Source organism: Rhinolophus sinicus, linkage group LG13, assembly GCF_036562045.2.
Source record: "Rhinolophus sinicus isolate RSC01 linkage group LG13, ASM3656204v1, whole genome shotgun sequence".
NCBI classification, from domain to species: Eukaryota; Metazoa; Chordata; class Mammalia; order Chiroptera; family Rhinolophidae; genus Rhinolophus; species Rhinolophus sinicus.
Window position 1 is genome coordinate 31,024,238 of NC_133762.1, and position 24,319 is coordinate 31,048,556.

General features: G+C 44.3%; 1 protein-coding gene across 18 annotated transcripts in view; it reads left to right on the plus strand.

Moving 5' to 3' along the window:
• Positions 1 to 24,319, plus strand: part of PTPRT (protein tyrosine phosphatase receptor type T) — a 1,016,018-nt gene that overhangs the window by 864,793 nt on the left and 126,906 nt on the right. For 7 of the 18 annotated variants that reach the window (XM_074318312.1, XM_074318303.1, XM_074318302.1 and 4 more), the window contains 2 exons: positions 402 to 537; positions 6,275 to 6,303. In XM_074318312.1, the coding sequence (XP_074174413.1) occupies positions 402 to 537; positions 6,275 to 6,303 (165 nt within the window). Of the gene's footprint in view, positions 1 to 401; positions 538 to 6,274; positions 6,305 to 24,319 lie in introns of all 18 variants that reach the window. The other 11 variants (XM_074318304.1, XM_074318309.1, XM_019748876.2 and 8 more) reach the window with 2 other exon arrangements.

Genomic DNA, 24,319 nt, shown 5'->3' on the forward strand with positions numbered 1-24,319 from the left:
GAAAGACTAAAGTAGGGTTTGGCATGATTTCATGACCCTCAGAATCTAACTGTAGTTCCACAGTTTGATCCTAGGGAGAAAGCGGTATGAAGGCTAAAATTCTGCAGTTGATCTTAGCAGAAGATAAGAATGTCCCAACACAGCCATGTGTAACCTTGGACACCTCAGTTTCCCTGACTCTCCATTTCTTCATAGGCAAAAAAAAAAAGGAATATAATAGCAATCCCAAGTGCACAGGGAGTAATCCTCAGAAGGATTAAGTGGGACAACGTGTGTAATACTCATAGCACAGTGCCTGGCACATAATTAACAATAAATACCAGCTGTTGTCCTTAGGATTATTATCTAGTCAGGTGTGTGAGTCTCTTCAACATCTGTCTCCTTCTCCTCTCCCCTCCCAGGTGCCTCCACCCAGAATTCTAACACTGTGGAGCCCGAGAAGCAGGTGGATAACACCGTAAAGATGGCCGGAGTGATCGCCGGCCTCCTCATGTTCATCATCATCCTCCTGGGCGTGATGCTCACCATCAAGAGGAGGTGAGTCAGGGCTGCGGCCCTGCAGACTGTGCCAAGCCCAGGTGCCCCAGCACTGCCATGTGCCAAGTCCATGCTCTGTTGACCCCTTCTAAGCAAGGACCGACTGCTGATGGTGGAGGTCCTGAAATATTCGGGCCAATTGTGGCTGATTGTGGTGATGACTGAAGGGTATGTGCTGCCTGCTTGGTGAGTGACCCTGAGATGGTCCGTTTCTCATGGGGCCAGTGAGCCCTATGGTTGGGCCACCTTGAGGTGCCATGGGATTCCTTGTGTCATGAAATGAGTCTTCTCAGATTTAACTGCTCTGCTGTGATGGGTCATGTGATCAAGATAAATGGAGAGCCCCGGAGACACAGATGAGCCCAGGAAGGTAGATGCAGGAAAGTAATGCTTCATCCTTCTCACTACACGGCCATCTTCTGTTTATCAGATGTTCACAAGACTTGAGGATAACACAAGGGAGGTGCAGAGAGGGAAAGGAAATACCCATCATGGAAAGTTGGTATCCATCATGAGCATCTAGTGCCAGATTTACATGCCTGCCACACTCTTCCATGTCTTCTCAATTTCAACTCCATTGTTCCAACCTTGTTCTCCACCTTCCCACTCCCGCAATCTGCCAGAGCAAACAAAACATTTACCTACCTTATAGTAATACGTGCTGCAATGTTCCCCATCCCCAACTTAAAGAGACTTTCATATTATTAAACAAATGACGTCATACCTCATCCTGAATCTCTGGGTTTGGTTACCCACAGAGGTCAGGACAAGCCCAGTAACGAGGACCAAGGACTTGGTTCCATCTGTACAACAAAAAGTACTCATGACATGTGTCCCCACCAAAACAAAGGGATAGAATGCACCAAAGACAAATTCCAACCTTCAACTAAGGGATCACATGACTATCAGTGCAGGAAGTTAAAAAATAATAGTAATATCCCCATGTACGGCCATCAGTGCATCAGAAACACTGGGGTTCCCACTATACGTGCTGTGAGCCGTCTATTAGCCATTTTGGCACGAGAATGTCCTTGTGTCTCTCATGGTTCTGTTCTGAAACAGTCAGTCCCCCCTCTGGCTAAGATGTCTTATTGGTAGGACCTTGTCCTTTCTTGACATCTTTTGTTTAACAGGATCATTTCTTTCCTCAGACTCCCAGAAGAATGAAGAGTTAAGGTTCTCAACCAGTTGCTGATTTTCTGGTTGGAGAGGCTGGGGGAAGGGAAAGTACTTGTTAATATTTGGGACCAAGAGCCCCAAAGGGTTAATTAAGGACAGCACTGCATTTTCATATCATTAGCATCATCCATAAAATGGGGCCATATTGAATGTCTCAGTGACAAGTCAGCTGCTATTAGATGAGGTCGAACATGGGGTTTGATTTTTCTGGGGACAGTAAGCACTTTGCACGTATAAGATCATTGTCGTGTTTCTTAGACTCACAGACACATTGGTGGCAGAGGTGAGTTTCGGATTGTCTCCCGGGAAAAAGTAACCAATTTAACAGAATTGCATTCCTCTTTGATAGAGCTGAAATGTTCTCATTCTTTGCCACTGATTTGTAAGTCAGATATGCTCTTCCAATTTTGCTCTTTCTAAAGCCTGGCTTAACCCACGTCATCGTCTGTGAGCTTGTGAAGAAATTTCACTTCCTTCTCAACAGCTATTTCTGAAATGTGTGACTTTTGGGGAGAGAGGAAAGGACTTTATGCTTCCAGGGTGGGAGCAAGTATAAAGTGAGTCCTTTGTATGTTTTTAACCGTTTCTTCACATCTTTATCTTTTACCTCGATCAAAATTATCCATCAGACCCAAGCAACATGTATCACGTGATCACCATTTCTCCCCAAGAGGCAAAACTCAAGTGTTGTAGCAGTGGGCAGAGGTTTGGATTTTGCCAATCAGTGTTTACATATGTAGTATGTTTTGGAGAAAATACAACATTTTGCTGAACTAGTTGATAGTAATAATGGACAGATGGGTATACGGGAAGGAAAGGGAAAGAAAGAAGACAAGAGGAAAGGAGAGGAGAAGGTAAAGGTAAAGGAGGAGTAAAAGAGAAACTAAGCATAGGCCTGCACTCTTTCCACTGACCTACAATGTCTTCTCATGTCTAGAGATGCCCAGAAGCCAGTGAAGGGTTTGGTGGGCTCCTTCGTCTCTTATGGGGAAAACTTCTCTGGTTGATTGAGTTTATCACTAACTTACTGCTGACCGTTAGAAGGCTGTCCACAGCTACCTGAACGGAAGGTCTATTAAAGGAAAAGAAACCCCTAACTACTAAGCAAATCATCACAACTCAGGATGCTAGTGTCAGAATCTCTTCAGTCCCATCACGATCCAGAGTTAGTTCCTGGATCCAGGAGCTCTCAGAAGCTGAACACCAGCGACATCCTCTCCACTAGCTTGAGCTGGGCCCTCTCCCTAATCTCTGGGGACATGGGAATGGTGGTTCCCTGTTTTCTCTGCTCCTAGTGGATCCAACTGATTCAAAGTCTTCACCAAAGCTATGGCCAAATGTTCCCAGGACACATAAGATGTCCTAGCTTCTTCCCCTGGAGGCTTCATCGTCATTGGCAATGGGACTTCCTTGTCACTCTCCAAAGAGATTTTTTCTCTTGCTATTAGGTGTTTCCTTTTGTGATACTGAACTAGAAAGCAAACAGAGAATGGGCTAGAGGTCCAGAAGACCAAGAGAAGGGCTTAATGAAAGAAGCTGAATCAATTTACATTCAGAAGACCAGGGGGAAAAGAGATAGGAGGGCAGAGAGAGACAAAACATCAATAAAACCTGACTGATGTTTTGTCGTTGTTCCTTCGTGGTTTTGTAATGAGCGGAGGGGATGTTGAGAAGTGAACGGTGGCAGAAAGGGATGTGAGATGTTGGTGGGTGACTCAAACGAGGTTCCCTTAGAAGTTGCAAAAGATGAGAGTTAAAGATTAGAATTATTTTTGTGTACCTCTGGCTGTTTGGCCTGGGCTTCTTTGAATGTGGGACCCTACAGAGTCCGGGTTACATGGAGATCCAAAGGGTGAGTGTCTCCATGTAGATGAGTGTGTGGATGAATAGATCGGTGGGTAGGGGGGTGGATAGATTGTTAAGTGTGGGGATGAATCGATGGATGGATGAATGGGTAGAAGGATGGATAGGTGGGTTTATGCATTAGATGCATGGGGTAGATGATTCAAATGGATGGTTAAATACACAGCTTAGTCCTGTTTAAATAGTGTGGAACAAAAAAGGGAAGCTGTGCCTCAAGTCAATCTTGTCAGCCAGCTGAAAAGTAGATTCGCAATATGTGATTTATTAAGTTTGGGGTTTTGTGTGTGTGTTTTTTTCCAAGCACAGCTGTCTTCCTGCTCAGGAGTTTTTGATCTCAGGCAATCTGTTACTTGCAATATCTCTGTATCCTTGTAAATTTAGACCTTCAGTAAATCTTCTTCAGGCCTTAGAGAAAACACACATGTATACTACCTTTTGGTCACAGAATTAAAGAACTATAATCCTTGCCCTGGAAGACTTTGCAATTTAATTGGGGGAAAGGTACTCAATTAATAAAAGCTTGTCAGTTGCCGTCATTCTGGAGTGAGTTGCCTTGAGGCTGGGTCAGGATAGCACTGGCTTTTGGTAACAAACAGGCTAACTCAGAAAATCTACTTGGAAGTGGTGGTTTGAATGTTAAGGGAGCATGTTTTCATGAGGAGGTAGCCCAGGCAGAGGTGGATCCTGAAGGTCAAGAGCAGAAAAGCCGAAGGGTACAGAACATAGAGTGCAGCATGGAGCCCAAGCATGCAGCCTGGGGCTGCTGACTATGGAAACCCTTGCAATTGGTCCCCAAATACACAAAACCTTAGACCTAGTGAAGAGTGACCTCTGAGAGCCTCAGCTGCCTCAAGTGAAAGTAAGAATAATGCCTTCTCCGTGAGGTTGTGGGTAGGGTCAAAAGAGATAAACATGTGACATCTCCATGTCTGACTCACTGTATTGGTCAACACACATCTGTTTCTTCTCTTCTCAAAGGTCGCACAGGCTAGTGGTCAAGAACAGGAGCTTGAGGGCCCTTGCACTATCAAACCCAGCGACTGACTAAGTGATTTTAGGGAAGATACTTAACCTTTTTTTCATCTCCGTTTCCTCATCGGTAAAGTGGGGGTATAACAATACCTATCTGTCAGGGTGGTGGTGAGGAATGCATGAGTTCATTCCTGGTAAGAGCCGACAACAGTGCCTAACTATGCAGGAAGTGCTAGACAAGTATTTGTTCTGATGTTACTAGGATTTTGACATTCCTAACGAGGTGAGCACTTTGCTCCCGGTCACCAGAGTGAGCAGCAGCACAGCTTGTTTGTGGATGAGATGGGAGCATAAACTCTTCACTGAGCCCAACTGTATTTCAGATGTGTAGACGAATATAATGTAATATTAATTTAGATTCATATCATTTACTTATACTATTTTATATGTCATATATACTTTGACTATAATTTAGATTTATATAATCTGATGTTAATGCCCACATGACTCTTGGGAATAAGGAATTAATGCCCCCAACTTTGAGATGGAGAAAATGAGACTCAGAGATGTGTAGTGACTTGCTCCTCAGTTACCGAGTGCTGGTCCTGGGACGCTAAGGCATGCCATATATCCACTCTTCAAAGCTGTTTAAGCTGGCAGTTATCCGTGCCATTCACTCCGTACTTGGATCAGGAAATAGGTCCAGGAGAAAGAATTGACTTGCCCAAGATGTCACAGTGAGCAAGGGGAAGAGCTGGGATCAGAACGCTGGCCTCTTGCATCTCGGCCCAGTGTTCTTGACAATATGGAGAACGCATGTGTCTATACGTCTTCATTAAAGGCGTCCTGAGCTCTCTGTCCTTGAAGAATCACATTTCCAGGCCCTGGACCACAGAACAAGGAATGAAGAAGAGGAATGGTCTCTTTACAATGCCAGCCTCTATCTTTGTCTTCATGCAGTCTTAGGGCCTATTTATTGTCTTCATATGGCCTCTCCAACATGGCAACCTCAAGATACTTGGACGTCTTACGTAGAGGGCTCTAAGCGAGAGTTGCAAAGACCTGGACACTGCTGCCAGGCTTCCTTTTTGACCTATTCTAGAAAGTCCCAAAATGTAACACCTGTCAGATAGGGCCAGCCCTGGTTCAATGCAGGAGGGCACTACACCTTGGCATGAGTTTGGGGAGTGTGGATCGTTAGGGAGCCATCTTGGATGCTAGCTTACATGATTTCCTTGCTGTTGGCATGACCTTACTAACCAGACTCTGGTGTGGTTTGAACTGGAACAGAGAAGCTAGAAGTCCTTATGGTTTTCCTTAGATCATAGGAGCACTGTCCGGTAGAAGAGTGGTACACCAGTTCTAGAAGGCCACAGAAATCTGATCCAAGATGAAACAGTCATATTTATAATGAAGCTAGTTTTAGTTGACCATAAGAAATAACTTTCAAACAACTAAATCAGCCAACATGAGATGTGGCTTCCTCTGTGAGTTTCTCCATCATAGGAGACATTGTTCTCATTTTTTCTACCACTGAAATTGTCTGATTCTCAGCAAAGATAACTAGTAGAGAAACGTGCATCTCCTTGAGCTGAGGGAGACTGAAATACTATGTGTATTTCTAAGAATCAAGATTTTATATAAATCTAATTCTTGTCTATTTGTCTTTTCTTTTTCCCCCTTTTTGGACATTTCCTTCATCTGACTGCCCATCAATATATAGAAGAAATGCTTATTCCTACTCCTATTACTTGTAAGTATCGACCCGGGGTTACCTTTGCTTTGTGCCCTGTAAGGGAAACTGTAGCATGCATTTCCTGCTCCAACCAAATGTCTGTCGGGTCCTCATACTCACTTCTGTCTAAATCATCTGTAGCCCCAAAGTTTTTATTTTGCGTAGATGTTTTCCATTTGAAAATGCACCGTCATTGTTCGTGTCTGTTATGTTTCTGCCATCTTGGATTTTTTCCCCCCCTGTTTTTGGAGATGTGAAGGGCTGTTTCTCCTTTGTCAGTATAATTTTCTAGTTAGAAATTCCCCAAATTCCAGTGAGAGATCAAACATTCCTCCTGCAAGACTTGCTTACACAAAACAGAATCACAGATCTCAGTAACTTCAGAGTCCACCTCATGTCCACTTGGAGAACAGGTAGCCCTAGGGCCCAAAGGTTAGAAAGAAATTCCTTGGCTGTTTCTACTGTTTCAGGAAATCTACAGGCCATCATGACTTTATCTAGAAACAGCTTCACAGTGACATCCAAGGTCTTTGCTTTGGGATGGAATTATCTCCGTTTGGTTTTAGCATTAGTTATCTCATGCTATCCGTGGTAGTTATCGATGGTTGGTAGCTATAGATGACTAATTGCCTGTCAGTTTTTTATTGCACTTTCTAAATAAATGACGATGATTTTTCTCATTATTAAACCAGATATTTTCAAAACATGAGGGTAAAGGAGGAAAACTCCATAAATAAGTCCTCGGTAATGAAGTTAGAAAATCACTGAATTAGTCCCATTTTCCTAATAATGCATTTCCCATATTTTATAACTGAGGTCCAAAGAGGTATGTGAAATCATATATGCAGTTAGCAAAAGAGCGGGATCACACTTCAGAATGCCTGGCTCCTGGGAAACTACACTGTCCATCATTCCATGTTGTCCTCGACCCCTGGGAACCCCAGCCTTGTGAGAGGGGCCATGTCTGTCAGTAATCATCTGCTGAAGCCTTCACAGATGAAGATGGAGCTAGCAAAAGTCTCCCCCAAGCCCTCTGCTCAGTGCTTATGTCCACAGGTCTATAGGCCCACGTGATGAGCAAATAAGATTCTGATACCACTACCCTCGTGTTATACAGAAGCCAATGAACCCCACCACCAACAATAGAAGTACTTGCTTCATTTGTTCATTCATTCATTGGACAAATGTGCATTGAACATGCACGTTGTGTTCCACAGCCTGGTTGTGGAGGTGACCAAGACTTTGAGCCTTACCCCAACAGTGCTCAAGCCTACCCGAGAGACTAGCATAAAATCAAATACTTGAAATGTGATTGAGAGGTGTCTATATGTACTGTGGTATAAGAGCACTTAGCTGCTTGACTAGTTTTTCCATGGGGCAACAGGTAGTTATCAGTGTTTTTAGAAACAGATTTTACCCAAAGAAATAAGAATTCTGAGCAGAGGGAAGAGCATCTGTAAAGGAATAGAAGCAGAAAACAATGTGGGGTTTTGTTGCTGTGGTGAAACAAGAATGAGCTTTAGAAATCATGCAGCTCTGGGTTCAAGCCCCAGCTCCATCACTCACCAGTTATGCAGCTTTGCACAAATTTCTGAACTCTTTGAGCCTCATTTCTCTTTTCTCTAAAATAGTGGCAATATGCGTAACTCAGAGATACCTTGAAGAGGGAATGACACAATTTTGTAAAGTGTTGATCACAAAGTGGGCACTCAAGAAATGTTGAAATGTTACTTTTCTTTCTTTCCCCTTTCAGAAACCATAAAGGGTTAGGGCACTAGTGGTGGCCCCTGGGATCTCCTTGGTCTTCCAGGGGTTCTTATGGCATCATAAGAACCACACAGTAAGTGTGGGCATGGAATGACCCATCACAACCTGTGGGCACCTCATCCCCTCAGTCTGTTAGCCAGTGTACACAGCATGGTCTTTAGATGCCCACTTTATACCCTGTATTGTGCTGCGTATTCTGATGAACTCAATGTGAACAGTGTGGGAGTGTAGGAGACAGGTGCCCAGGTACTTTGTACTTCAAGGAACAGTGATAAACAAGGACCTTTCAATTGGTGCAAACTTGGAGTCTAAGTCATAGAACCTGGAGTGTGAAACTCATGCCAGCCAGGAACTGACTGTGGTTAAAGATTCAAAGGAAGAGAAGAGCTGGCAAAGCAGCCGGAGAAGTAGGGTGAGAACCGCTAGAAGCACAAGAGAAGGCCATTGCAGACGCGGGAATTGGCAATAGCAGAGATGCTGAAGAGAGATGGACATGGAGGGTGTGGGCATGGCCTTGACATTTGGCCATCAGTGGTCACTTGTGCAGGTTAGGGGGTAGGGTTGGCAAAGGAAGCCAGCCTGTCTGGAGCCCAAGAAGAATACTTCTTTATAACCACTGGCGCCTAAACAGTGGAGAAACATGACATTAGCCACTTGGAGGGCCAAAAAGTCCTGGGCACATGAAGGTAAAGTTGAGGAGCCTATGAGAAGGAAGATGCTGAAGATGGTGGCTATGGAAGGGAAGGCCCGAAGGCAAAGAGTCTGGGGACAGGGAGCAGCCTAGGAGGGGAGGAGGGTCGGGGCTTGTGAGACCATAGGATTGAGAGATGCGTGTGGATGGAGAAGAGAAATGATGACCTTCATGATCTCGATTCAAAATCCCCACTCGGCCAAGTCTTCGGTATAGACCCTGAGTGGGTGCTTTAACACTCTCTGTTCAAAGTGTGGTCCATAGACCAGGAGCGTTAGCCTTGCCCAGGAGCTTGCTGGAACTGCAGTCCCTGGGGTCCCAGCTCAGACCTACTGTGTCAGAAACTGCATTGTAACCAGATCCTTGGTGACTCATGTGCGCGTTAAAATTTCAGAAGCACTGACTTAACCAGAGTCTCAGCTGTCTCATCTATAAGGCAGGTAAAATAATACCCTCCTCACAGGAGTTGGGGGCCACTTGGTCCCTTTGAAAGCCCCCAAAATTGTCCATGAGAAAGAGCTTCCAACATGCTTTGGCTGAACAATCTCTTCCATAAAATCATGTTTATTCATTCAACAAATATTTGTGGAATACCCATGGAATTGCCAGGCACTGATCAATGGACAAACAAAACTCCTTGCCCACGTGGAGCTTTTTCATGGAGTAGGTAGCAAATAACATATAGAAGAAAAGTAAGTAGTATAGATGTTATGTAATGGCCAAGAGAGCTAAGGAGAAAGTAGACAAACCAGAGAAAGAGGATATAAAGTGTCAGTCGGGAAAGAGCAGGAGAATTTGTTTTTCAAACAGAGACCCTCAAGGGCTCCCCCATTGAAAGGTCCCATACACAAGACCAGGGGTCTACACACTTTTTCTGTAAGGAAACAGTAGTAAATATTTTGGGCTTTTCAGGCTCATATGGTCTCTGTTGCACCTACTCAACTCTGACATAACACAAAAGCATCCGTAAACAATGCACATGAATGAGCATGGGTGTGTTCCCATAAAATTTGTCTTAAACAATCAGACAGTGGGCCAGACACGTGCTGAGGGCCAATCCCTGCCCTAGACTTTTGAGATAGAGAGAGGATGGGGTTCCAGATTCATCCCGTTTTATTGAGCTCCTGCTGTAAGCTGCACCTTATGCGTTCCATTGCAGACACAAAGGTGAATGAAGTGTATCTGAACCAGCCTAGAAAGAGGAGGAAGTCGAAAAGAATTACCTGTTGGTAGCTCCCTACGTCGGCTCCTCTAAAGCTTGCAAGCCCTGTGAGATACAGGCTGTTGTGTTGAGTTTATTTAGATGTTAAGACTGAGGTTTGAGGACGTGTTTACATCCCACAGCCAGGCTGTGGCAGGGCCAGGGTATGAACCCAGGGCCATATACTCCCAAGTCCTACTCATGCTGTTCACCAAACCCTGGTCTTCAGGGGGTGGGGGGACTCCTGCCTGGGCCATGTGCTTGGTGAGCCCTTGGCCGGTGTGCAGGGGAGCCAGGATTCAAATGCAAGTCTGTAGAGCTTCCGTTTTGTGCACCTTTCTAGGGACAGGAAGTGGTCGTGATTCCTGGCCAGCAAGGAGGCCCTTGGGATAATCCGGTCGTTGCTGTCCTGGGAATTTGCCACATGGTCAGAGTCGCAAGCAATGGGCTACTAGATCAGAGGTAGCCAAGGGGTTAGAGTGAGGGGTGACCAAAGAGTGCCAATGACCAGAATAAAAAGAGCTATAGATAGAAGGATCTGGGGACCCAAGGACACAGGTTTGTCTAGAATAGGGTCCTTCATTGTCCAGTACATACACACACACACGCAATGAGAATAATGTGGCTTTGGTGTCAGGCCTAGACGACAATTCTAGGTCTGCCTCTCCCATCAGATTGTTCTGACCTTGGACAATCAAGGAACCACTCTGAGCCTCAGTTTCTTCAGTTGCAAAATAGTGATACCACTAGTGACTTTCCAGCATTTTCATGAGGGGTGATGACAGCGTGTATATGCAGCGTGGCTGACAGAATGGTATGTTACAAACAGTAACGGTTACCTATTCCTTACATTCTGAGCTGACAGCAATGCTCCTCTAGAATTCTTGTTTGGCCTTTTTATAGTAAAGCAGCACCAACAAATTCTGTGTCTGCGTTTTAAAAGGATATTAAGCGTTGACATGTGTTCACAGGTTAATTTACCTCAAGGTGTGTGATGGGCACAGTAATTGTTTCAAACAGAGACATTTGAGTGCAGCCATTCTTCTGAAAGCACTGAGATGCTTACCAAGCATTCTGGCAGAGAGAGCGCTTAACTGTTTCACTTAGCCTTGGATGAATGCCTGTGCGAGTGTCACAGAGCTGGAAAACAGTGATATGAGCTGCTGCCTGTCTGCAGATACTCTGGGACTGTTAGGCTTCCCCCCACATTCGCCCTCTCTCCCCGTTCTAGCATATTCAAATCCTGCATCTATTCTCCAAGGTTCAGATCAAATACTGGCTCCTACAGGAAGTCTTCCCTGATTGTCTCCACCTGCAGGAATGGCCTTTTCTCCCAACTCTCACTGCAGTTACTTTGTTATCATAGGCAGGACCATGTGTGTCTTAAGGATGTTTCTAGTTCATTGGGGTGTTCCCCAGGGTCTCCCTAACATGCACCATGAGCTCCTAGTAAATGTGTGTGGAATGAATGAAAGAACAAGATGAAATTAAAAGATATAACAGCGAACATTAATAGGGAGATGAGCTGTTATTCAAAAGAAAACAAATAACAACGATTTTCCTTGCTTCTGTGGCTTTAAGGCAACCTTTGCTCCTGTTAGCATCAGTGACCTGGAAAAGCCACTCAACTTTTTCTGAGTCTCAGTTTCCTAATATGTAAACTGGCGGTTATAAAAAAAAAAAAGAGTATATCTCACAGAGATCTTCCAAGGATTTAATGAGATAATGTTTGGAAACTGCCTAGAACATAGTAGGTCCTCAACAAAAGTAAGAAACTGCCCCCTTTTCTCAAATGCACACACCTTTTTGCATCACAGGCTGTTGCAAATCGAATATCATTGCCTCAGTACATTTAAAGAAGAATTTAAAATGATTACGTTGCGAGAAACTCAAAAAGCATTTTATGTAATTTATCAGTCACTTCAAATAAAAATGAAGAAAAAACAGGAATAGAAGGAAACCTTTTCAAAATGATAAGTATCAATTACCAGAAGTTAACAGCAAACACGTTGACAGGTGACAATCTAAGGCACAACCATTAAGGCACGTCAGAGATGGCTGCCATACGACTGCCATTCAGCCAAGCGGAAGACCTGAGTGAGAATTCTGATTCCCGGGCCCCACCCCCAGATCTGCCCGGTTCCTTTGAAAGTGTGGCCTGGGAATCTGCATTCTAACATACATCTCAGATGATTATTTTGCATGCTGACTTTGAGAACAACTTGTCTCCTGACATCCTCGCATCACCGCGATATAACTGTCCCTTTCTCAGGGTTGCACCCTGGCACCTGCAGTGCCCTCTTTCTGGCTTGCCTATGTACCTTCTGTGCCTGGAACATTCCAGTATCTGTAAAAAGGTAAAATTGGTATTCTCTTATGTAGGTGGTCCTCCCCAACTCCCACAGACCATATCCTTAGTCCCCGGGTGCATGTTTTTGGTGTTGCCGTCACCTTTCATGCATTCACCGATTGACTCATTCGCTCATGAACCGTTCTCAGGTTATACTGCCCTTGGTGTGTTTGCCCAGCTCTCTCCATATCGACTAGGCCTGTAGATTCCTCATTCATCATTTCCCAATGACTAGCATGGAGCCCAGAACAAATCAGGCATCATAAGATTGTGCTGACTCTATAAATGAATGCACACAGGTTGGTGTAGGTGTGAGGTTGATCTCCCCCCACCCTCCATTTCGTTTCGGCTCCCATTGAGTTGTATTACTTCATTCTCTAGAAGTTAGTTCATATCCATTTTCATGTATTTTGGCATATGATGATGGCGGGCTTTCAGATCACCTGTTTTGTAGTTTTATATTAGTTGTAGGTTTCTCAGTGTTGGACTTGCACGTCACAATTATAAATGTATAAAATTAATGAATGCTGCTGCAACAAGATAGATATAAATGCACCGGGTACATCGTGTATACAGATTTGTACAGATTTGGAGAGGGATTGTGACTAAATGGATGCTTTATTGTTTACTCTATTGAATTAAAGTCTAAACCCATCAGTCATGAATACCAAACAGAGCAAATCTGTAAGCCAGAACCTGTCACCTTAATCAGGGAAAATACAAATGAGCCTTTCCCCTCCAAAGTTGGCAGAAGATGCGTATGCTTCACTTTTAAGTTTATACCGTGTTTGAACACCAACCAGGTATTAAGGGTTTCTTGAGGCTTAGAAAGGTCTGTCTGTGATTCTAAGTGCTTCTATTCTGAAAAAGCATTTGAACTTTGTAAAGGAGATATAAAAGAGTGTGCGGATTTCTTTGCTGAAAGAGACGGGTGACCTACTGAAATGCGGTTGGAAAGAGAAGCTCCTGAGGAGGACATTGTGATGTACCACTCAGATCCCCCTTCGAGAAGAAGGTTACTCTCCCAGTTGCCAGAATTGCTGCTGGCAGACGATTCTTGGTTAACAGCCCCCTTCCGAACTACTCGTCCTTCAGAGCTGCCTCCCCCAAGGTCATCCAGTAGCTGGCCAACACAGGGGTGTAAAAGTCACCCCTGCTTCAGAGCTTCCCATGGGGTTGGCTCAAGCCATCACTGCAACTATATCACCATTCAGCTTCCCCTTCTGCCTACTCTTTCCCCTTCCCTTCCCTCCCCTTCCCTTTTCTTCCGGAAGCTCCTCCTAATTCATCGCCCCCATGTCAATCTCTGTCTTAGAGTCCACTTCTCAGGGGATGCAACGTATGACACTCCCATTAGCTTTTCTTCAATTTGGCCACGGGAGACACGTGGATGTGAGCACGTGGTATGGCCCTCCCTGTACATCCGTGCCGGTGGATACTTTGTATTCCAGCTAATTGGAGTTGCTACTTTGTTGCCCACTGATGAAAAGTAAACTCTAAAAAGTCCTTCCTTGGGCAGTCATTCCTTCATAGGCATTTGATTCTCAGCCATGCCCCTGCTGGGCACCAGGGCTGTACACACCTTCACACAGAGCTCCTGCCTGGGGGAGCTTATGGGGTTATCACAGGAGAGACTGTAGGAAGATCTTTTTGCTGAACCAGCCAGAGGAGAGAACCAGGTTTCCAAGTGCCCAGCCACGGTGCCCCGTAGCAGTGTGTGCCCAGGGAAAGAACGGGTTTAATTCCGAAGGCACTGGCCTTCAGCAAGCAGCCCCAAAGTGGGAATGACTCTTGCAGCTAGGGGTGTAGAAAAGACAGGATTCTGAAGTACACCAATTGGAAAATGCCTTTCTAAGTGTTTCAGCATAGTGCTTTTAATGGAAGGGAGTGCTTTAGTTAAGTTCCACAATGATGAGATTATCCTGATTGCATCTTGTTTGTATGTACTGTTTTATCTCTTCCAAAGTGCTTCCCCACCTATTACCTAGTTGTCTAGTTGGGCTTGGAGATATTTAAGAAGATATTATTACATAAATGACTGGGATAGGAAAGAACCCTGGGCATTCTGGCCCTACAGTTTTCCTTAAGTCACTTCACTCCATCTCCATTTCAGTTTCTCATCTGTAAAATGGGGGTAATAACAGTACATTTTAGAAGAGAATGACAGTCTTTCATACATGAGTATTTACTGAGCAATCCCTTTGTGCTAAGCCCTGGGCTAGGTATTAAGAATTTAGAAAGAAATACCCTTCTTTCAAGGAGCTCACAGCTTACAAGGCAATTTGGATGTGTTACCAAACAGTTATCAAGTCATGTTATGAATACATGAAAGAGAAACAGGGATGATGTGACAAAATAACACCATGGACTAAAGGGCCTGATAGGGTGCTGGGTATGGGGCAGATGCAAGATGTTTCCCTAAAGAAATGACACATTCACCCTCTTTTCCTTGTGGCTTCACTATTTAAAATTCTCTCTCTCTCTCTCTCTCTCTCTCTCTCTCTCTCTCTCTCTCTCTCTCGGCTCTGAATCCCAGTTTCACTACCTAATAGCTATGCATCCTAACCTCTCTGGGTTTCAATTTCCAATCTGAAAAAAGGGAATGATTGTGCTCAATTCATGGGATTATCTTAAGACATTAAATCAAAGATTGTATGTGCCAAGGGAATTGTCATTCATTGAACGGTAGAGCTGAGCTAGAACGCAGCAACGTTGGGTGTGTCAGGGGAGGCGGGGTGATAGAAGCTGTGACTACCAAACTAAGTTACATGGAAGGAGAATTTGTCCAACAGAATGAAGGAGGACAATCGAGATGATGGTTCTTCAACTTGACACATTTTCTTCTCTGGACCAATCGCGTAGGACACCCCTCCTCCTGGCATCTACCCCTACTGAGATCAAGTGGAGGGACCAGAGTTAATAACTGATTCTGGCCAGAAGTAGACAATGTCATTTTAACACAAGAAGACTTTGTAGACCAGTGGGTAGAAAAAAGACTGGGGTCGAAGGTGTAAGGACTACCGTGGTTACCTCTAAATACAGGGGATGGGGGATAGGCTTGTCTTTTGTGATACAGCTGCCAAATCCTGCCTTAAAAGAGGAATTGTTCTCAGAATGCAGAACAGTCCCATGGAGAATGTCGCTTCCCTCCTGGGAACAGAGCTCAGAGGAGTTAGTGTATGGTTTGGGGAGGGTGGCCAAACAAAGAGGGGATCACAAGCCACAACCTATCAAGCAAGACTGGGGAACTGATTTCATTGGTCCCCAAATGATGTGTAGACATCTTACGGTTCCCAGGTTATTCTAATCTGAAACCATGGTTGAGAACCACCCATCTGAGAGAGCTCGAGAAGCCAGGGTCATGCAATCCAATCATTTGGAAGATTAATAAGGGTCTTGGTCTGGCCACTTAACCTGGAAACTCAGTGGAGAATTTGGTCCCCCAGGATCATCCAATAGACGTGGCTTTGGTTGTGTTGATGGAACCTGAGTTTGTAGGGCAGAGTCTAGAGAAGAGAGATGCTATCTGATGGCACCATTTCCTTCTTTTAAATATTGAAGGAGACAATCTTTACGCTGTTTATAAATGTGTACATACCATTTAATGCATAGCAAAAGTGCCCCAGGCTCATGTCTACATAGTATTTAATTTCTCACAATCACTCCCTCTCGTGGTGTTGGTACACCATGGGGAGTAAAGACCCCTCAGCCGTGATCAGTCCTCTGAGAAATATTTGTACATAAGCACTGTCTTCATCAATGAGACCTCAAGAAGCCAACACTTGCATTTATGAACTCTCCCTTTTAGCAGAATAAAAGAGCATTAGCTGAGCCTCTTTCTGGAGTACCTTTTCATTCCAATGACTTTGAACCACCGTGCAGAATATCCTAAGAGGGTAGAAATTTGAGTACGTTACAACCACCCGTTTTTTTAAGTGGAAGAAATGCAAGATCAGTGCAATTGATACCCTGCATTGAATGGGAGATTTTGTTTTTTGTAAAGAGTGAAAATATGGTTTTGTTAAGGTTATAAACCACATTGGCCCTCAAGACTACGGAAGCCTTGTTTTGTTTTGGAAAAGAGCTAGCGACACTACTTTTTTAGAAATGGAGAAAAGCTAAGATCGTCTATATTTTACCTTATTCTTTCTTCCCTGTGTTATTTATGATTTGGACATCTACTGCCAAGGAGACAACTTCTGGTGGAAAATCTAAGCTCCGATAGGGTCGATATGGCATTTTATACTATGCCATTTTATACTATTCTGTCTTATCTTTGCTTTGCACAGCAAAACTACCCTGAAAATGTGGGATCTAAGGTTTTTCCAGAAGATCCATGGCTGAGCCTGAGTGTGTGCCCCCTTTATAACTGTGCAGGGGTTTTCCAGCCTCCTAGGCTGGGAGCAATTTGCTCAATAAATTATACTTTTGTCATCTCATCTCCCACTCCTTACTGGTATTAAACTCTGCTTTCCCCTTAGCTCTGAATGGTGAGGGAAATAATATTCAATACCTGGAAGCAGTATGTCCTGTAATAAAAAGAGCAGGGCCTACTGCATTTGGGTTTGAATCCTGGACTCCGCCATTTTTTAGCCTAACTTCTCCAAGCCTCTGTTTCCTCATCTGTAAAAAAGGGACAGTCATACTATATTTGCATGGTTGCTCTGGGGATTTTCCAGGATTTCATAAAATAGTGCAATGCATGGATAACATCTGGTTCTATGTCTGGTGCACAGTAGATGCTCGAAGGCTCACCAAACTGACCAGGGGCACAGGCTACATGAAAAACTGGAACAGAGTTGCCAGTTACTGGCGCTGTGTTCTTATCATGGGTGGGGAAGTGGATGTGACAAGGATTCTGAGGGAAGCTACTTTACAAGGTAGCAAGACTGACAAGAATGACAGCCTCTGAGACCACGTAGAATATGCGATGAAGAAGGTTCAAAGTAAGTCCCTGCCTGAAAGTTTATAACCATTGCTCCAAATTGTAATGGGGGTGGGCGGGTGGGAGACCTGTACCAACACTTTATTCCTTTAAATACACCTACTGCATAGATAGGATAAGACTCAAACAGGAACAAAGATCTTTTTACAATTATATGAAATTTTATAATATCCATTGGAGTCATAAGGACAAAGATTAAAGAAAGGATAGGGTTGGCATTGTTCTTTAAAACAGGCCTCTTGAGTCCCACTTTTAATTGTATAGAGTAACTCTTCTCCCTTAACATATTTTGGTTTATGATGTCTTATAAATAGCGTTGTGCCGTGGAGGGGATTGCGTTCCAATTCAGCGATACCAGACACAGAGAAATAGCTGTTAGGAAATGTACCCAGATGATTGTGCTATTTAACATGACAACAGGGGTAAGCGTTCATTTTCTGGACAGTTGAGGTTTGGAGCACTTCCCCATCCCCCAACTTCTCTTTTTAAAAATAAGCATACAGTGGCATTTTAGAGCCAGCTTGCAAGAAACACTGCCAGGTTTTGATTGTGCGTGCATTGACTCTGTAGATCAATTTGGCGAGAATCGACATTAATATTGAGTCCTCTGGCCTCGAAACGTGCTGCGTCTCTTCATTTGCATGGGTCTGCTTTGATTTCTCTCCTTGTCCCCTTAGAGTTTTCTGCATGCAGTTCCCAGGCATGTTTTGGGGGATTTATACCTGGATGTTTCATTGTCTTCATGCTCTTTTAAATGGTGCTTTTTTCATATGTTAAATGTCCATTGTTAATATTGATTGAGATTGATTTTTGTGTATTAAAAAATAAACAAATGTACATGGAACGAAAAAATAATAATGCAAGAAAAGAGAGGTCTCAGCTGGAGAAATAGTAACTGACTTTGAAAGATGGATTCGGTTGACTACCCCAGGCCAGGTTAACAAAATGCCTAAGATGGACTCAAAAATGTTAGTTCCCACATGTCTTGCCTTCTTACATTCTGCGGTGCTCTACAAGCCTGGCTGTGTTCTAAGAGTGGAGGTTATGGAACTTCGAACTGTGTGGTAGTGAAGATGTTAGACTCGCTTTGAGGCGGGCCTGGGTTTGGATTTTGGCTCTCTCATGGGCTAGCTGTGCACTCTCTCCCTTAGCTGTCACCCTTTCTAGTCTTCAGGGTCCTACGCTGTAAAGTGGGGATGATGCAAGATAAGGTTAGAATGACCCGAGCCCAATGCCTGGCACCTAGCAAATGAGAGTCAGCTATCCTTGTTGTTGCTTGTGTTATTGTGTTTAAATGACAAGGAGGAAAATATAAGGGAAACATAAAGAAGGATTTTCTAACAATACTTGTCTAACAATAGAACAAGGTGAATGTGAGGTAGGGAGCCTCCCATCACAGGAGAATGGACCACCCCTGATCTAGGACGCCAGGGGGGCAATCAGGCCTCCCTGAAAGATGCCCCCAGTGTTGAGAATTTCCTCCCATAGCATTAGAAGCAAGTGATAGCCATGCCAAGTCTCCCCGCTCACCTAAGACACTTGACCCACAAACATAAAGAACTTGAAGCAGTCGACAGAAATGGTATCCGTGAAAAAACAAACACAGACCAGACTTATCTTTCTATCAGCTGCAGTTTATGATGGCACATTAAATTCAATTGCTTTCTTTAGGAGGCTGGTGTTGAGACCCGTCATCTCTAGCCCCGTGCCATCCATTCGAGCTTTCCCCAGGAGTGCAGACAGACCGGCCGCCTTCCGAGCGTACACTAATTAATTTATCTCATGCTTGTGATTTTACGGCACTTAAGTGCTGGAGCATTTCTGTTTATTCTTCTCCCTGCAAAGCACCTCATGTTACAGAAAGATCATGAATCTCCATTGCAAACGCTGTCTGTCTTGGGCTAGGGAACAGACCGCCAGCTACCTGTTGTCTCGCCGGCACTGTCTCTTACAGCCAAAGTAACACATCCATTAATTTATCCTTAATGACATTTTGACATTCCAATCAGTTCATCAGATGTTCCTTATGCAACACTTCTCCCACACGGCAGGGCCAGGGCGCCAGGCCACTCTTGATGCATAATGCATGAGACCAGTGCGCCGCTGAGTAGCCTCTGACAGACAGACACATCTGCTCCTCACAGACAGCATGTTTCTAACAGCCCCGGCTCCCCAGTGATCCACACCAATGCCTTCCTAGACAGTTTGCTCTGCACTTCCAGCTTCCTGTGCTTGGGAGAAGCTGGTCAGTGCAAGAGGAGGTGTCCTGGTTCAAAACTATACCTGCAACAGTGTTATTTGGGGGTAAAAGAAGAATGCATTGAACCCCACCATACTCAAAGGATTTTAAAGAAGCTTTCATTGGATAAAGAAGATGTGGTACATAGAGACAGTGGAATACTACTCAGCCATAAGAAGAGATGAAACACTGCCATTTACAACAGCATGAATGGATCTTGAGATTATTATGCTAAGTGAAATAGGTTAGGCAGAAAAAGTCAAGAACCATTTGATTTCTTTGTTTTAATTAAAGTGTATTGGGGTGACAATTGTTAGTAAAGTCACATAGGTTTCAGGTGTACAATTCTGTATTACATCATCTATATATCACATTGTGTGTTCACCACCCAGAGTCAGTTCTCCTTCCATCACCATATATTTGATTCCTTTTACCCTCATCTACCATCTTCCTCCCCCTTACTAACCCCCCTCTGCTAACCACTAAATTATTGTCTATGTATGTCTGTTTTTGTTTCTTCATTTGTTTGTCTTGTTCCTTTGTTGTTTTCGGCTTTATATCCCACATGTCAGTGAAGTCATATGGTTCTCGACTTTTGCTATCTGACTTATTTCACTTACCATAATAATCTCAAGATCCATCCATGTTGTTGCAAATGGCACTATTTTGTCTTTTCTTATGGCAGAATAGTATTCCATTGTGTATATATACCACAACTTCTTTATCCATTCATCTACCAAAGCACACTGGTTGTTTCCATGTCTTGGCCTCATAAAAAAAGCTGCAATGAACATTGGAGCACATATGTCTTTATGGATAAATGTTTTCAGATTTTTTGGGTAGATACCCAGGAGAGGGATTGCTGGATCTTATGGTAATTCTATTCGTAATTTTTTTGAGGAACCTCCACACTGCCTTTCATAGCCGCTGCACCAATCTGCATTCCCACCAACAGTGTATGAGGGTTCCTTTTGCTCCACAGCCTCTCCAACACTTGTTACTATTTGTTTTGTTGATTTGATTTCACTCATGTGTGAGACTTAAAGCTGAAAGCAACAAATGAACAAGACGAACAAACACTCATAGACACAGACAACAGTAACTAGTTACCAGAGGGGAAGGAGGATTGGAGGGGAGGTAGAAAACAGTGGAAAATATATGGTGACAGAAGATTTGACTTGGGGTGGTGGACACACATTGCAATGTACAGATGGAATTGTATGCTTGAACCCTATATAATTGTATTAACTGATGTCACCCCAATAAATTTGATAAAATTAAAAATAGTAAAGAAGCTTTAATTCCGCTGATTCAGGTAGAAGAAGTACCAATGATTAACCTAATATTTTGAATTTCATTCCTCTGCTACTACTTAAAAATAATGATTGCAAAGACATTCTGATAACAATAGCTATGAAAGAAGAAAACTATCCTTAATACCTTCAATCTAACACCTCAGCATAGATATACTTTCTCATAGTGGTAATCACAATGTAGACACAATTTTATTTGTTAAGGTTGTTGTTTTTTTTTAAGTTACTGTAATCCAGTTAGCATTTTTCCATGTTGTTACATAGTTTTCATTTTTACTGGCACTCCATCATTTTAATAGCTGCGTAATATTCTATCCAGGGGATGCACTATAATTTACTGAACTGGTCCCCTATTGTTAGACATTTATGAGGCTGTAAGTGATCATTTGCTCTTCAAGAAAAGGAGCAGAGCAGGCTGAGGGAGAGAGCAGGGCTCTGCAGGCTGAGGATCAGGGCTCAAATCCCACCTGGTCCCTTTCCCTGTTTTATGAATTTAAGATTAAAGTTTCTGGGCCTGGGAGCCCTCATCTATAAAACAGAAGAAATTGTCACCACCTTATAGTGTTGCTGTAGGATTACAGATGTTTTCAAGGTCCCAAGCATATGGTAGTATCAATTAAATGTTAATGATTCATTCATATGTAGAAACCAGTGGTTCTCCACCAGGGACAGTTCTGTCCCCAACTCCCACCCGGGCACATTAGGCAATGTCCAGAGACATTTGTTATCGTCACAGCGGGGAGTGGGGGTAGCTACTAGCACCTGGGGGTGCAAGTCAAGGATGTCATAGACATGGAGACATGCTCACGATTGCGCACCTGGTTTGAACCAGGCTAGTCTGGGGGCCAGAGTCCATTGTATTTCCACAGCACCAAGAACAGAGAGCTCTTTGCTTAGCCCAGAGGTTCAGAGCTCAATGACCTAAGAGCATTCGGGGCAGTTCCCACTGTCTGAACCGTAGATTCTGTCCTCCCTTTCCTATGAGGCATTTTCTCCCTCCTCATTGACTGTTATTTAACAAACACTTACAGGGAGCTCACTTGGTAGGTGACAGATCCTGTTGTAAGAACTTTACTATTTATAAATCAGTGTCTACTGCAGATGGTTGTGAGAATTCACTGTGATTATTCCTATTTCACAGATGAGGAAACTGAGTTACAAAGAGGCTAAGTAATTGGCCACATAGCTAGCAAATGGTAGAAGCAGGATTCGCACCCAGGCAGTCTGGCTCCAGAGCCCATGCTGTTCCCACTAGGTTCTGCCTCAGGATCCAAAGGGTGGTGTGGTCACATGCCCAGAGGAAGGAGGGCCCTGCATCTGTCTGAGGCGTTCTGCTGTGCTGGTTCCCCTGCCAGCCTCAGAGGATGGTCAGACTGGGTCTGTCTCCGTCCTTAGAGAAAAGAGCGTGATACATAGGAGAGCCCATCTGGGCAAGGAAGAGAGAGAGGCAGCCACAGGCAGAAGAGAGAAAGACAGACAGACAGAAAGAGGCCCAGACATGGAGAGCACGGTGGCAGAGACATGGATGTGATGGAGGCAGTGGTTGAGGTCCCTTGGCTTTTCAAATCGTAGTAAGAGCTGCTGCTGTTGCTCCTATAACCTTGCCATTCTGGTGGAAGCACAGAGACGCTCCAAGAGTCATGGGGGTAAGAAAGGAAGGGCCCACCAATATGTTCCAGAATCGGAGCCCAGGAGAGGTAACGAGGCAGGCAGGACGTGCATTGGCTAAAGGATGTGAGTGGGTGTGAGCGTGAGCTTGCGGGCGGCGTGTGTCTATGCACGTGTGTGCACGTGTGTGTAAGCATGTGTTTGCCTGGAGAAGAAGGGAGCCAGTGGAGACAGGGGTAGGTATGTGTGGGTCCTTGGCTGAACTTGACATAAGGAATCTTAGAGAACTCTAAGGAATCTTAGAGAACATTCAGAAGCCTGACTGCCTGAGTTGGAATCCCAGCTCTACCTCTTAAAGCCTGGGTGACTTTGGGTGAATTGTTTCAACTCTCGCCTCCTCACTCTTTGATCTCATAGAGTTGAGATTTCATTTCACTCTTATAGAGTTATTAGGAGAATTAAAGAAGTTATTACACCGTGTTTACAAAAGCCTTGGGTAGAGCCCGGCATGAAATAGCGCTCTATAAATGTTTACTAAATAGATGAAATAAATTTAGGATTGACTGTTTCGTGGTCATATTGGTTTCCTACGGCTGCCGCCACAAAGCTCCACAAGCTAGATGGCTTAAAACAACCAAGTTTATTCTCTCAAGTTCTGGAGGGTAGATATCTGAAATCAAGGTGTCAGCAGGGACAGACTCCTTCTGAGACTCTGGGTAGAATCCTTCCTGGCCTCTTCATACGAGTAGTTTCTGGTGGTGGTTATAGCTGCTTGGCATTCCTCCGCTTGCAGCTGCTTCACGCCAATCTCTGCCTTTGTCATCACACAGACTTCTCCCTGTGTGTCTCTATCCAAATTACCCTCTTCTTATATTGGGTTAGGACCCACTCTGATTACCTCAGCTTAACTAGATTACATCTGTAAAGACCCTATTTCCCAATAATGCCACATTCACATTCACAGAGGTTAGGACACATCTTTTAGGAGGACACAGTTCAGCCCGTAGCAGTCATTGAAAATGCATCAGTTCTTGCCGTGGCAAGATGCCAGTTTCCCCCTGTGATGAAATCAATACCCAGAGAGGTGAAAGGGTGTGTCCATGGTAATTCTGTGAATTATTTGGAGACCTGAGGCTGGCACCCAGACATCCTACCTCCTGGTCCTTCATTCACTCATAAAACATGGTGGGGACTCCACTGTTCAGACCAGCTGAAGAGCGGGTTCTCAACATGAGGCTCCTCAAACCTGAGCAGGAATTAGAATTGCCTGGAGGGCTTCGTAATCACCTGGGGTTTATGACTCAGTAGGTCAGGGGCAGGCCCAGAGGAATTGCATTTCTAACCCCTTCCCAGGGGAAGCTAATGCTGCTGGTTCAGAGACCACACTTTGCAGAGCACGGTTTTGCATTGGTGGCGCTCCAGCTTGGTGCACATTATACTCACCAGGAGAGCTTCTAAAACCCCAGGTGCCCGGGCCGCACACCCGACCAATTAAATCCGAATCTCATCAGTAATTTCAAAGGTCCCCATATGACTTGTGCAGCCGAGGTTGAGAAACACGCTCTAATACATCGAGGAATGCTTTTAGAGAAAAGGCATTCTTCAGCGCATCTGCTTCCGAGGATTCGTGTGTGACACATAATGAGGTCATCTCAGCTCACATGGCTGTGTCCTGTGTTTAAACGGTGGTCATACCAGAGAGCATTTACTGCGTGCCTACTATGCAGCACGCACTGGGAACAATGCGTGGCTAGCCACTTACCATTGGATCTTCACAGCCATCTCCCAGGGGGCATGGCTGGTACCTGTGTTTGCCAGGAGGAAACTGACATGCAGAGGGATACTAACGTGCAAGAGCTCACACAGCTAGTCTGCGATGGAGCCAGGTTTCCGTGCCAGGCTGTCTGGCACCAAAGCCA